The sequence below is a fragment of the Rhineura floridana genome, chromosome 2 (genome assembly GCF_030035675.1).
Source record: "Rhineura floridana isolate rRhiFlo1 chromosome 2, rRhiFlo1.hap2, whole genome shotgun sequence".
NCBI classification, from domain to species: Eukaryota; Metazoa; Chordata; class Lepidosauria; order Squamata; family Rhineuridae; genus Rhineura; species Rhineura floridana.
This window is the reverse complement of record NC_084481.1, coordinates 119506004-119520663: the sequence shown is the minus strand read 5'-3', so window position 1 is coordinate 119520663 and position 14660 is coordinate 119506004. Positions and strand designations below refer to the sequence as shown.

Genomic DNA, 14660 nt, shown 5'->3' with positions numbered 1-14660 from the left:
GCATTTATAGATTTAATCATGTGTAAAAAAAACATGGCAATGGTAAGTTACAGCAACTGTCCTTTGGCTTCCACACCATGCAAGCAATAAATACCTTCCACAGCCTCTCATACTGTGCTTACTTATAACTTAGCCTCCCTTGGTCTTTCAGCCCCCGTTTTCTCTGCAGGTCAAGGGAACACTATGGGGGTAGTGGCATCCTTGGTGTCCTTTGAGCCCTTTGCTTTCCCCATGCGCTTTCATTTGGGTAACAGAGAATGGCATACATTAGCAGTAATATGGGGGGGGGTCAAAACGGATAGATGGTGGGTGCAGAGTGGACAGAAGGCTTGGGGCAGCCAGCCACTGAGGAAAGTGTTTGTTTCATGATGCAATACCCAACTCAGCAGGAGAAATGAGGTCCTGCATTTATGAGTAAACATCCATAGGATTGGTCTTTCCAGCAGGCTGGCTCTGCTTAAAATTAATGAATTAAATTGTCAGAATTCATGGATAATGCTTGGTTTTACTTTTTATTAAATGTGCACTCTGCAGATTAATATAAAATTTGCAAAAGGTTAGTCATTTAAGCATTTAAAATACAAAAGCATATATCTTTTTGAAGATTGACTTGCCACTGATCCCACCTCCAGTACTGCCCTGATCCTGTAGGGTAGAGGAAGAAGACTGGGGCTGAAAAACCAAGTGGGGGTGGATGGAGGCTAAGTTATAAGTGAGCAAAATATGTCTGGCTGTAAAAAAGGTTTATTTTTAATACGGCAGAGCAGTTAAGGGTGCATTAAAAAAGAAACATATTTATGAAAGAATGCTTTCCAAAAATGAACTTACGAAAATTAGCCCAGGAAATCGGCCTTATATCTCTGATATAAACCTTCCATAGCAAGTCACCATTTAAATAATAATAATTACATTTGTATAGTGTTTTCAGGTGTTCAAGTGCATCATATATATTATCTACTTGTAATCCTTACAACAACCCTCTAAGGATAAATCGGTGTTATTATCTCCCATATTACAGATGGAGGGAAGAGGACACTGAAAAGCTTGTCTAAGGTCATCCAATGAGTTGACGGCAGCGCCGAGATTTGAACCAGAGACTTTGTGCCAAAGTTGTTAGCCTATTTATTTATTTATTTGTTTATTTATTATACTTGTATACCACTCCATAGCCCAAGCTCTCTTATGCTCATTGCTAATCTCAGTGTCACCATGATTCTGATTCCAGCCCTAAAAGCAATTTGGGAGATATGGGTGCATTTATGACAAGTATGCCCAGGGCTCCTTCAGGAGGAAGGGCAGGATATAAATTCAATAAATAAATAACTACTTTTGATACTGCCCACCCCCACCCCCACACACAAGGTCAGAGTGGATGGAGGCTAGAGAGATACCTTTGGGGCAATAGTTTACTCAGTACAAGTGCCAACAAGCACAGCGTGCAACTGTAAATGCCACAATAAACCAAGAAGTAGCTGTTTCTCTCTCTTTGTGCTATGCTTTTCCATTTACCATGGAGGTGTCCTGCTTAAGCTATTTGTTCAAACACTGAAGATTGGATCCATGTATTTTCCTCCCCTCCTTCCTAATATAGTTTGGATGTTGCATACACTACCATCTGCTGCTATGAAGTGCGCTAAATGTTGCTAATCAGATTATATAGGCCTTGCTGAAAATTTAGGGAAGCAATCATATCATTTTCTCCGTATTCAGCACAAAGTAAGAGGATTTTACTTTACATTTCTGCTTTATTATCATCATCATCATTTATACCCCGCCCTTTTTCCAAACTGCAACTCAAGGCGGCTTCCAGATAAAAATAAGTACATATCATTAAGAACCTATAAAAATATAAAACATATAAACATATAAAATCAGCATTAAAACAGGATTAAACTATTAAGATGTTAAAACCAATTAGATAAACACTTAAAATACTGCAACCCAGTTTAGGAGCATACAAGTAAAACAATAACATACAGCATCCTCTTCAGTCACTACCCTTAAAACCTTCAGTTCCAAAGGCCTGCCGGAAGAAAAAAGTCTTTCGCTGTCGGCGGAAGGACTGCACAGAGGAGGCCATTCTTGCCTCCCTAGGGAGGGAGTTCCAGAGCCTAGGGGCAGCCACCGAAAAGGCCCTATCTTGTGTCCCCACCAGTCGCACTTGTGAGGGTGTTGGGATCATGAGAAGGGTCTCTCCTGAAGATCTCAGGGCCCGGGCAGGTTCATATAGGGAGATACGGTGTGACAAATAGCCTAGATAATGTTGACCATTGAACCACACTGTCACTGAGTTTGTTTTCCATCAAGTCTGAAAAACTGTAACTAGGGGGAGTTATGTCTTTGCCCAGTCTGGGAACGGCCAGCCAAGGCCGTTGCTATGGTAACCATCGCGATAGACTGGGAACAGTTCTAGCAGCTATCTGTGTTGAGCTGAGTCTTCTGTGTATTGCCTCTGAACTGAGAGGTTGTCTTCTGTGTTTACCTTTGGAGAGAGATGTACCAGAAGGGGGGTGACTGAAGAAACTCTACATGTTTTTACTCTTAAGCCTTTGGCCGTAATGTCTTAATAAAGACTCAACATGATCTAATGCTCTGAAGAAGTTTCTTGCTCAACTTAACTCCAACGTAATGTATGCTGTTTCACGCAACAACGCACACACGTCAACAGATAATCCATTTCATCCAGGAATCCCTGTAGTTGGGAGGCCACCACACGCTCTATTACCTTGCCCAGAAATGGGATATTAGACACTGGCCGATAATTATCCATAATAGAAGGGTCCAGGGAGGGCTTTTTCAGCAAAGGCCTTACAACTGCCTCCTTTAGGCACATTGGAACTCTGCCTTGTTGTAGGGAGGCATTGACCACTTCCTTCACCCACTCGGCCAGGCCCCCTCTGGCACTTTTAATAAGCCAGGAAGGGCAAGGGTCTAACAGACATGTGGTGGGCCTCACCTCTCCAAGGATCCTGTCCACATCCTCAGGTTGTACAAGTTGAAAAGAATCCATTATTATTGGACAAGCAGGAGCCAAAGTTACATCCACTGAGCCTGTATTAACTATAGCATCCAAGTCGGAACGAATCTGAACGATTTTGTCTGCGAGGTGCCGTGCAAATTCTTGACAGCGGGCTGATGAGTGGTCTATATTACCCTCTCAGGGGCCAGAATGTAGGAGACCCCTGACCACTCGAAACAGCTCTGCTGGTCGGCTCCCCGCAGACACAATGGTGGCTGAAAAGAATAATTTCTTTGCTGCCCGCACTGCCACGGAGTAGGCCTTCAGATAGGCTCTAGCTCATGTTCGGTCAGACTTGCTCCGAGTCTTCCGCCAACGTCGCTCTAGTCTCAGTCTCATTTCCCCATTCCAGAGGTCAGCCAGAACTTCAACAGAACAGCCTGCCGAGGTGACAGGAAAAACCCCAAGAGTTCTCAGGAAACCATCCGGATCCATCAGCCTCCTGGGGTGGACCATCCTAATTGGTCCCCCACCCCTGCAGAGGTTTTGAGTCCCAGTGAGTCTAAACCCAACCAGGTAGTGATCTGTCCATGACAACGGAACTACAGAGAGTTCCTCCACACCAAGATCACCATCATCCCATCCAGCACAGAACACAAGGTCCAGAGTGTGGCCAGCAGCATGAGTGGAACCAGATATTACTTGGGACAGACCCATGGTTGTCATGGAGGCCATGAAATCCTGAGCCACTCCCACCAGAGCGGTCTCGGCATGGATGTTGAAGTCCCCCAGTACAACAAACCTAGGTGATTCCAACACCAACCCCGAAACCACCCCGGCTAGCTCAGGAAGGGAGACTGTTGAGCAGCGGGGATGGGCGGTACACCAACAGAATCCTTATTCTGTCCCAGCCACCCAACTTCAGATACACACACTCAAACCCTGAAGACTGTGGGATAGGGCACCTGGTCAGGGGAATGGTATTACGATAGACCACAGCAACTCCACCTCCCCGCCCCCCAGGTCTTGCCTGCTGCTGTTCAGAGAAACCTGGTGGGCAAAGCTGAGAGAGATTAACCCCCCCATCTTAATCCAGCAGGTCTCTGTAATACAAGCCAGGTCGGCATGCTCATCCAGTATCAGATCCTGAATGGCTGTTGTTTTACCATTCACCGACCTGGCATTCATAAGCAGCATTTTCAACCCAGGGGGGTTATCACCCCGGCTATCCATCCAGACTACCATCTTTTATATATGCCTAATTTTCAACAGTGCAATTTTCCATACATGAACAAATAATCAAATGCACTACATGATACCACAGAGGGAATTATCTCTTCAATGCTCTTGTAGCAGAAGTTCTGCACAGTCAGCACTGCAACTATGCTGCTTCATTCAAAGCATGTTTGATGTCCTGTCAAAATGAAGCTAATATGCAAACTCCCGAAACTATAAACCTGTATTACAAGCTTATGCTAGTGCCTTAACCTTCTGAAGACCTCAAATTATGTATATCAATATACATCACACAAGCAGTAAAAAGCAACCAACAAACACTTTGAAGTGCTGTTAAATGGAGCAATTCCTGCTGTGTGAGCCTTTTCTTTTAACGTGGTGCTAAAGCTCAGCTGCAGAGCACTCATTTTGGGGACTGAAAGCTCTTAAGAGAAACCATCCAGTCCCTATGTATTGGGGAAGCAGATGTTATCCACATGGGTTGCTTGCTCATCCACATCATTGACCGAACAGAGCCACTGGATCGGTGCAAGCTGCCAAATCTGCTTGACCAGCTTCTGTCTTTTAGCAAGGGACCTTTCCAGAGGAAAACACTACCTGTCTCTCCCAGGGACACATCCTGAATTTTCAGTGCTGAATCGCATTCATACAGCCATCCTTGCCCTGGACCCAAAGAACCACCAGTTTAGGCATAACTGCAAAGCTTGGGAAAGGAATTCTTTTTCTCTGAACTTAATGCCACATCACAGAACACTTTTGAAATTCCCCACAATTTCAAAAGCCACCTCCCATAAGGAGTAGAGAGGAAGGCGGGTGCTCTTCACAAAACCCACCTACACAACTCTAATCCTGGCTGGGATTTTTTTTTACATCTCTACCATTTTAAGGTGTCAAATTTTTAAAACTGATTTAGTTAGTTATATTTAACAGGATTTATATATTGTTTAATCATCAAAACTTCTATTCATCCCTTAGAACTCAGTCTTTAATCATTCTAGTATTAAAAAAGGAACTCATGTTTCATGAAGTAAAAAAGATTTGGACTGAGATTATATAATTAGCATAATTTCTTAAGCACTCAGAAGAAGCAATTGCAATTTTTAAGTTGCTGCAGGCTACTTTGCACACATTTTAAAAGGAAGAGACAGTGACAGAGATCAAAAAGAGGAAAGTAGCAAGATCCCTCACTTAAGGCTCCACATCTTTGATATGCACAGCACAAAGACAAAAATATTACTTTTCAAGGAAAATGAAGATGACGCATTGTCTTCTTTGCACAATACTACGAAGCCCTTTGCAAAATCTTGGCATCAGCGGATAGGCTGTCAGAGTGACGGCATAGCTGTTATTCCCCCCACAACTGCTATCTTTCAGCAAATATTTAGAATGACAGGGAGAAAGAGATGGGAGTTCTTTGTTCTCTGCCTGATGCGCACGCACAAGAAAATGCTCTCCAGGAGTCAGTGGTGTTCTTTTGTTCTTAGACATTCTACCAGTTAAGAAGAGTGTTTATTTATATCCCACCTTTCCCGCAGAGAGCTCAAGGTGGCATACAGAGAGTTCCAGATGATTTCCTATCCAAGCACTAACTAAACCCACACCTGATTAGCTTCAGCAAGGCTGTTGCATTATGTGCCTTCAGCCCATGCCTGGATCTTGCGAGTCAGATGCATAATGTATTTTATATCGTTGTGACCCACCCCGGAGCCTACTGGGGAAGGGCGGGTAATACATTTCATCAACAACAAGCATTCCTTTTATATATATATAAAAAAACAGCTTTCATGATCCACTGTTTATTTTGACTACATGCGGTGAACCAATTTCTTCACCTTGCATTTTAGAGTTCATCCTCTCCCTGTGGGAGAAAAGCACTGAAATGGCTATGAAGTATCCCATAAAATTAGGCAATGATGCAAGGAAAATACTTTCTCTAAAATGCTAGGAAAAGATATGTGTCATTCAAATGCTATATATGAAGAATGTTCTGAAAAGTTAAGATTCAGCCCTCAAACTCCTTTAAACATGCACAACAGCAGGAGGCCAGGTATAAATATTTTAAATGCACATTTAAACAATTAAATATTTTTTTTAATATGAAGCACTTTCTGCACAGGACCTAGTACAGCATAGAAAAATTACCAATACACAAAAGTCATCCTCAAGACAAGTTTAATTTCCAATATGTTTTCCTTCCATCACTTCAAAAATGTATTTACGCTGCAAGCTTATTAACGTCTACCTTGAAATAAGCTTCACTGAATTCAGTGAGACTTGGACACCCAAGTAACTGTGTATAGGACTGCGGCCTCAGTTACTTGGGGTTTTATAATCTGTTCTTCAACTCAGATGAGTTCTCACAGCAAAGAACAATGTTAAAAACAAATAGAAAGCAACACCATTTTTAAAAATCCAAGGGAAACATACACAATAAATTAGCAGCATTAACAGCAGGGATGATGATGATGGACTGCCTTCAAGTCGATTCCGATTTATGACAACCCTACGAATAGGGTTTTCATGGTAAGCGGTATTCGGGAGGGGTTACCATTGCCTTCCTCTGAGGCTGAGAGGCAGTGACTGGCCCAAGGTCACCCAGTGAGCTTCATGGCTGTGTGGGGATTCAAACCCTGGTCTCCCAGGTCGTAATCCAACACCTTAACCACTACACCACACTGGCTCTCTAACAGTAGAGAGAGTGGTATAAATCAAACTCCTATCACACTTGGAAGAGGCAAGCTGCTTAAAAATAAAAGCTATATAGTCCTATACATGACTGATCAGAAGTAAGCCCAACTTAATTCTATGGAATTTACTCCCAGGTAAGTGAGTAAGAGGACTGCAGTCTTAATAACTATTTTAAACAGGCCACATTCTCAAATCTCAAACATTAATAAACTGCATAGATACAGAGTGGCAACAGAGAATGCTCTATCGGTTGCGGAGGACAATTAAGTCTCTGAAGGGGGTGGCACTTGCAGCAGAGATTCATTACTAGGCCTCAGCGGGCATGGGAGATGCATCCTTGACCCAGGCTGTAAAGAGTTTTATAATAACCATAATAACAATACCATTATAATAACCAGAACCTTGACATTAGCCTTAAAATAAGACTGGTAACCAGTGGAACTTCTGCAGCATTGATGATATATGCTCCTGACAACTAATGCCAATCACCAGCCTGATTTGCTGCATTCTCAACTAACTAAAGCCCAAACTGCCTTCAGAGGCAGCCCCACGTATAGTGCATTACAGTAGTTCAATCAAAACATTCTCATGGCATGCAGAACAGTGCGTAAGAACTACAGCCATATAATCCATTTTACAAGTATGTCTTTTAAAAACTAGCATAAACTGCCCAAGTAGTTATCTAATTTAAAAAATACTTTCTTAAAAGAAAGAAGAGACAAAAATATCAGCATGCAGTTATTTTATGCTCTTTTTTAAAAAAATTGTAAAAGTATGTATAAGCCACAAACTCATAAAAATATTATAGTGGTTTACAATTCTCTTGAATTATGTGGTTCAGAAAGGGGCCTCTCTTCTACCAAATTCTGGGGAAAAAATGCTGTATGTCCCTTCCATAACCAAAGTGTTCAGACACACCTACAAAAGAGAAAATGTTGTGTAAATTTGTATAAACATTAGCAGAGATTGTCAACGGTCTGAGATGCTGTGCGCCAGTGTATGCATTTACCTAAGAAAGCAGGTTTTTACCCTGCATTGAGATCACTGAGACTTAGCAAAATAAGAAAAGCTACTTTATTTATAGAAATACATAGTAGATAGAAAGGCATACCTAGTTCTAACAAACTAACTAGGTTGGAGGCGCAATGCCCCGGTTTGGGAGTTGCCCTCATGGCTCAGGAGAGAGAGAGCAGAGACAAAGGTGTTTCCTCTCTCTCAGACAGACAGTCGAAGAAAAGAAGGGAAATAGCAGAAGGAGGAGGGGCAGATAAGCTCCTTAAGACATATCAGTCTGGACAGAAGGAAGTCAGTCAGAGCATCACAGGTAAAGGTAGTCAACCCTAGGCATCTGGAGGACCCTAACTCTATCTCCCTTCTGGAACATAAACAAAAGAACTAAACAGGAGTTGCTCTTGCCCCACTTCTAACACTAACAAAGCAAATATAAACCCAGCATTCTAAAGCGAGCCACCAGCATAATTCTGTGTTCAAAACTGTATGTCCAACTTATCAGCTTCAAACTACCATTGGATTCCTGGCATCAGCAAGGGCCTGCTATCCCTTGCCATCTGCTTCTTTGTCGACAGCTCCCCTGCAGCGAGCTCCTTACTGCAATCTAGCTTATGCCACCAAGTTACTTTTCCTGCTTCATCAGCAGGCAAGATGAACAAGGGGATCTAGCCCAGAGTGACAAGCAATGCCCCACACACTTTGACGCACACATTTCCCCAGAAAGAGGCTTTGGTAGCTTATGGCAACCAAGGAACCAATGACAGACAACAGCAGCTGGTGCTGCCATGGCGATTCCTGCTCTTCTCCATGGCAGCAAGAGCGGCAGCGGGAAGGATCTGGGAGAGCAGCTAACACTGACTGCCAAGCTGCTGCATGGTCCACGTTGTGTGTATTCTGTAAGGGATAAGTAGAGAAGAATAGGACAAGAGGAAGGGGAAGAGAAAGATGTGAGGTACCTTATGGAAGAGACTACCGCATTCGCCCCTTCCCAAAGCAATTTACACATTAAGACCCGAGTTACAAAAACCCATTGAAAAATAACTTAACCAATCATATGCCAGCTCCTTATTTCTGAGTAAGGCTTTCTAATGTCCTTCTCCAACTGTACTTTTTTATTTACTGGGAACATGCTTTGTGTTTTAACAGGAACATGATCTGATCATCCAATAAGGGCTGCTTCACGCAAGACAAAAAATTCCTACATGGACATGTCAGATACTTGCTTTTTGCTGTTTTCAGTGTACAGCAGGTACCAGATCTTGCCCTATACCTGGAGGCTAGTTCCACTCTGCCATGTTTTCTTAAGGATAAACAGAGATCACTTTCATACAGAAAATATCATGAAACCTGTGCAATGTGTAAGAAGCCACAAACTACAGTGACTAACTACCAACTGTACACATGGCAAGAAAGGCACCATCACCTGTGACAAATTTCACATAGGTTTCATGCAAGTGACTTTAGAAATTAGTCTCAGGCGAAATCTCCCTGAGAAAGTACTCCAAAAGAGCAGAATTGAGCTCCAGGTACAGGGTAGGAGTTGGCACCTGCAGTTCACTGCAAACAAACAGAGATGACCGATTTTGCATTAAAGTCAAGGCTGCCTTTATGGCTGAAAGTGGTCCACGTGTTTCAAAGTAAAGAAGCTTTCAAACTGAAGAGGTTTATGAAAAATAAAAAGTGAGTTTCACAGCTGTTAGGGGTATTGCAATGATGCAAGAAATTATAACCATTACATTAAAATAACAAGAAGAAATTGAAGAAAAAAGGAAAAAATGCCATGGACACAAATCTCAATGGATAATTGATTAGTCTGGGATATTACTCTGCCCCAGTGCATATTCACTCCTGTCAATAATTTGAGAAAACCTGGGGCAATATGCCACCCAAGGATTTGAGTTACTTGTAGTAAACCTGAAACACTTTACAAAAATTTCCCTGTTGTGATCATTCAAAGACAGCGATCCAACTGACTCCATGTTTCGGTCCTGAAAACAAGAGTTTTCCTGACACTCCCCAAAGCCAAGAATGGAGTGAACATGTGCCTTGAAAATAGTTTCGCATCTCTTGATTTTACTATGGTGCACGTTTTAAAGGGTTAACATTTCAAAACCACAACGTTCATGCATGCTGCATATCAAGATTGTAAAACACAACAGCTCTGTGTGTGTGTGTTTCTGTTTCATTCATTCAAACCTCTTTTCCCACAATGAGGTGGCGACTTCTTTGTAGCCTCTCCGAACAACTAGGTATTTCCTCCTCCTCACCTCCCAGAACACAACACAGATTTGCCTAACGCCACAAAATAAATGTAAATAGCATATCCTTGTTTCTCCTTTATTAAAACAACTTTTGCTGAAGATGGGCTGCTCGCCTGCAAGACCTTCTGAACCTTACCTGCCCCCTTTAGTAACTACACAGAAGCAGCCCAGCCTGGCGCCTTCTGACATACCTGTAAGGGATCCAGTCCGCCTGATGCTTTGAAGTCATCGCTAGCCGAGGGAGCTAGCGGCCGAGGCAGGGGGAGCCCCAATGGCCGGGACTGGAGAAAACGAAGCGGCCGCGGATCCCCTGGTCACAGCCCCCACCGACCAGGGCAGCATCCTTTATCCAGCCTGAGAAGCGCCGGCGGCGGCGGCAAGTACATGGAGAGGGGTTATCCAAGCGGTGCTCCCAACAGCAGCGGCATCTTTCTCAGGAGGGTCACGCAGCAGCATAGAGGGAGCAGGAGGCGCCCCTCCTCGCCGCCGCTGTCCCTTCAAGCGCTGTGGAAAGCGGGTCTGGTAGACGAGTCGCTCGCACGAGGCACGCGACGCAGTCGCTGGCCAGAGGCGGGAGGGGGAGAAGGGGAAGAAGACGAGGCGGCCGCTACCCCCAGCCTCTTTCTCCGCCGTTATTCTCCTTCTTTAACCCGCGCCTCAGCCAATCCGCGTCAGCCCGCGCGTTTGTACACACAGCAGAAAGAGACGCCGTTGCCCCAGCAGCGCCGAGGCGCGGTCACTGCGTTACACTGCATTGCATTGCGCTAGACGCGAACGGCCCGGCCTCGAGCGCCTCCCTCGCCCGCCCTTCGCTGGCCAATCGTCACAGCCCTGTTGACCGCCGGAATTCCCCCGCCCCGCCGTTAGCGTGGCTGTGAATGATTCATGCGCGACGCGCTCGCCCTGCCGCGACTGCCTTGGAGTGCCCAGGCAAATAGAGAGGCGGTCGTTGCCCGAGGCGCGTCTGCGCTGCTCAGAGAGAGGAGGGGGAGGCGGAGCTCGGTTGGAAGTGGAAAGAGCGGGCTGGAGAGGAGGAGAGAGGGAGCCTTTGAGTTGGGATGGGTGTGCTGGAAATGGTGGTGCGTGTGAGGCAGGGCGGGGAGGCCAAGGGTGGGTGGCCGCGAGCGAGCGAAAAAGAGAGAATGCATCAAGGAGAAGATGTAGCGTTTTCAGGATTAACAGTTGTTGTATATGCCTTATACAAAGTCAGACTCTGCTCCATCTACCTCAGTATTGTCTGCACTGATTGGCAGCAGCTCTCCAGGGTTTCAGATGGGACATTCCCAGCCCTACCTGGAGATGCCGAGGATTGAAGTTGGGACTTTCTGCATGCAAGGCAGATTCCCTGCCACTGAGCTTCCCAGTAATGAACTTATGAACAGTGTTTACCTTTTGCTGATACTGCAGTCAAAGCTTACTGGTTTCAGGATGATCACATAAATCAGCTTGCTTGGCATCAGTGCATCAATTATATGTGACAGTGTCTCACCAGAAATTACATCATGTAGTGATTTCTTATGTGGCATTACATCTTCATACAACTCAGATGTTATTATGAGGAGAATGTGATCTTACTAGGAAATCCATTTTCAGCTAGTAGAGCACTTAATGCAGCATCAGCAATTATATGACCACATACAGCTCTTGAAACTGCTTTACCATTCATCATTGGCATAATTGCATCACTACCTTAAATTTACATTAAAAGCTCTCCAAGGCCACATCCAGAGTCCCAATGGATCCCAGAAAGTACATGAGTGTATGAAACAATCCCAACATAAAGATGATGCTCCTTAGATTGCTGTTGCTCGGTTGTTCTTTGTTTATTCGAGAGGCATCCAGAATTAAGGCTAGTTGAAGGTTGTAATAGGGATACATTTTGTTTATGTACCAGATGTGCCAACAATGTCAATGTAGACCACATACAAGTCATGTCACTTGGAACCATATTAGTGATTGGCAAAAACACGAGTGTTGCTTTTCCCATATGATCAGAAGATTGGTCCCTGTGAATAGCTTGCATTGTCCCAAACTAACTTGGTCTTTTCAGTGTTTTGTACAATGACAGCATCTACCACAGCATATCAAGCTTACTGATAGTGTTCATCAACACAAAGAATGTTCATATTTGATATTCTTCAATATTGTTCACATGGGGGCACAACATTTGGAGACATGGTAGTCCCTCAAAAAGGAATTAACCCTGCCAAATTGCAAGCCAGTAACTCCTGGGGTTTTCATGCTAGCCACCTTTAAAGTTTATAATGTTTTAAAATTAAAATGGACGTAATGTTTTTGTTGTTTCACATAGGTACAAGAAACTTGGAAATATGCTAGTCCCTACAGAGGGGATTAACTCTGCCAAATTGCAGACTGGCAGCTCCAGGGGTTTACATGCTAGGCACTTTTAAATTTGTAATTTTTAATATGGCCATAACTTTTTTGTTGTTGTTTCACATAGTTACATGCAATTTGGATACATTGTAGCCCCTTAAGAAGGGATTAACCCTACCAATTGCAAACAGTAGCTCCAGGGGGGGTTGTGCTAGGCACCTTTAAAGTTTGCTTCTTCAAATCAAATAAATACTATAGTGCAGTGGTTTCCAACCATTAGAAGTACGGGACCCCCTTTTTAAACTCAAAACTTTTTGTGACCCCCACATGCTAACTGTTGTAATTTTAGTATCTGTTAATTGAAAAAAAATACATAATGAAGTGTTAAGTAATGTCATTTTTTGTTCATCTCAACAACAGATATGATATCTATTATCTGCCCTTCACCAGAAAGTCCCAAGGCAGATTACAGAATATAAACAATTTATAACAAAATTTGAAGGATAGTCAACTTACTAGGTAACTAGGGGCTTCACGCACCAACCCCATACACATACATGTACACACACACACACACACACACGAGCTCCCAAAACACACACATCCACACCCATACCCAGGGACTCCCACCCCTCAAGGATGCTGTGACAGTGGCTCACTGTCTTACCATATTTCGATTTTGCTAACAAAAAAGCAAAACAAGGAATAGAAACTAAAGATAAAATCCCTTACATCTCTTTATCAAGGGGGGGGGGTGACAGAGATACACACACACACACAATCTTCCATAAGCCAGCCAAAAATTACTTCTTTGTATTTGAACATTTTTATTATCCTTATGTATCATACCTCACTCAGAGGGGTGGCACAGGACACTATCTATGACACAGGTCATCTATTCTCCTTAACTATAGTGGATCAGTACAAGGTTGTTGCTTTTTAAAAGATCTGGGCCATATATAGAGTTAAGCTCCCAGATGAGAACAGGATTCAAATAACGAAAGGGGGAAGGCCTGTACATTAATTTAAGAAGGGGATGGTTCCTTGAACAAGGCAAGTTGCGAAACACACCATCCTCTCCCTCCTTCTTTTCATGAGACAGCCTGAATAGTTGTTAACTCCATCACACTCAGGCATCCCCTTGCCCCCCCCCACCAGACACAGGTTTGGCCAGACACAGTCCCACCCTGACCCCCCCACCTACTGCTTCCGCCTCCTCCCAATGTTAGCAACCCTAGGAGAAAGCCCTGCATATCACTAGTGGGGGGGAGGAGAAGTGTGTGGGGCAGTCTACCGGAAGCCTTCCCTCCGCGCCCTTCTAATTTGGGAACCTCTCAGTAGCAATTTCAAGCCTAAGTTGAAAAAAGAGAGGGGAAGGAGTAGTCAGCTGGTTTCTCACCTGCATCCCCGGCAGGCCAGGATGCTGCACAGGGGAGCCATGATGACGGAAGCAGCAAGAGACAGCGCACTGCTGCTCCTGCTCCACTGTTGCCGCCCCTCCTCCTCATCTGAGGCGGTTCCAAGAATGGAAGGATTCACCTCAGCAGCATCACCTCCTCCACCCACACACCCCAATCCACCAGGGCTACCAACGGACCACGGAAGGAACGTGCGAGGGGAGGACTTGTGTGGTGTCCATGTGTGCGCACAGAAGGCGGGCAGGCGGGTGCTGAACAAGCAGTGAGCCTTCCTGAGTTTCACTCCTGAATTTCTTGAAATAATCGCATAGTCTTCTGCCTACTGTTCTTGCGGTGGTGGAAAAGGCCGCATTCCTCTGCACTCTTCTTCATGGTCCCCTTTCTATTGTTCCGTGACCCCTTGGGGCTGCGGCCCCCAGGTTGGGAATCACTGCCATAGTGTATGCAATGCTACACTGTATATGTGCTGCTTATGCACTGACTGTGTACAATGTACTCACAAGACTTACTGAACCCCCCCCCGAAGTATTAATAAAGACTGACACAGTACTGTAATTGATAATTGCAACAATTGTCTTGTTTGGAGACAAGCATGTCTCGCTTCCTGGGAGACTGTTTTGAGCTACAGATCAGCACAAATTGATTCCGGTCAACCTGACCCACTTTGTAGCAATTTGCAGCTGCCTCTGAACAGGGCACAAATTTGCCCAATTCAGGATTTGGCCAAATCTGGTGCACAGCCCTAGGTTCAAC

General features: G+C 44.3%; 1 protein-coding gene across 6 annotated transcripts in view; it reads right to left on the bottom strand.

The window, feature by feature from the left end:
• The window catches only part of TUB (TUB bipartite transcription factor), a 193143-nt gene that overhangs the window by 83284 nt on the left and 95199 nt on the right, over positions 1–14660 (bottom strand). The window contains exon 1 of one of the 6 annotated variants that reach the window (XM_061610314.1): positions 10347–11075. The exons of the other annotated variants lie outside the window; for them this stretch is intronic. Coding sequence (XP_061466298.1) covers positions 10347–10384 — 38 coding nt within the window. The 5' untranslated portion in view covers positions 10385–11075. Of the gene's footprint in view, positions 1–10346; positions 11076–14660 lie in introns of those variants that run through there. 6 annotated transcript variants of the gene reach the window in all.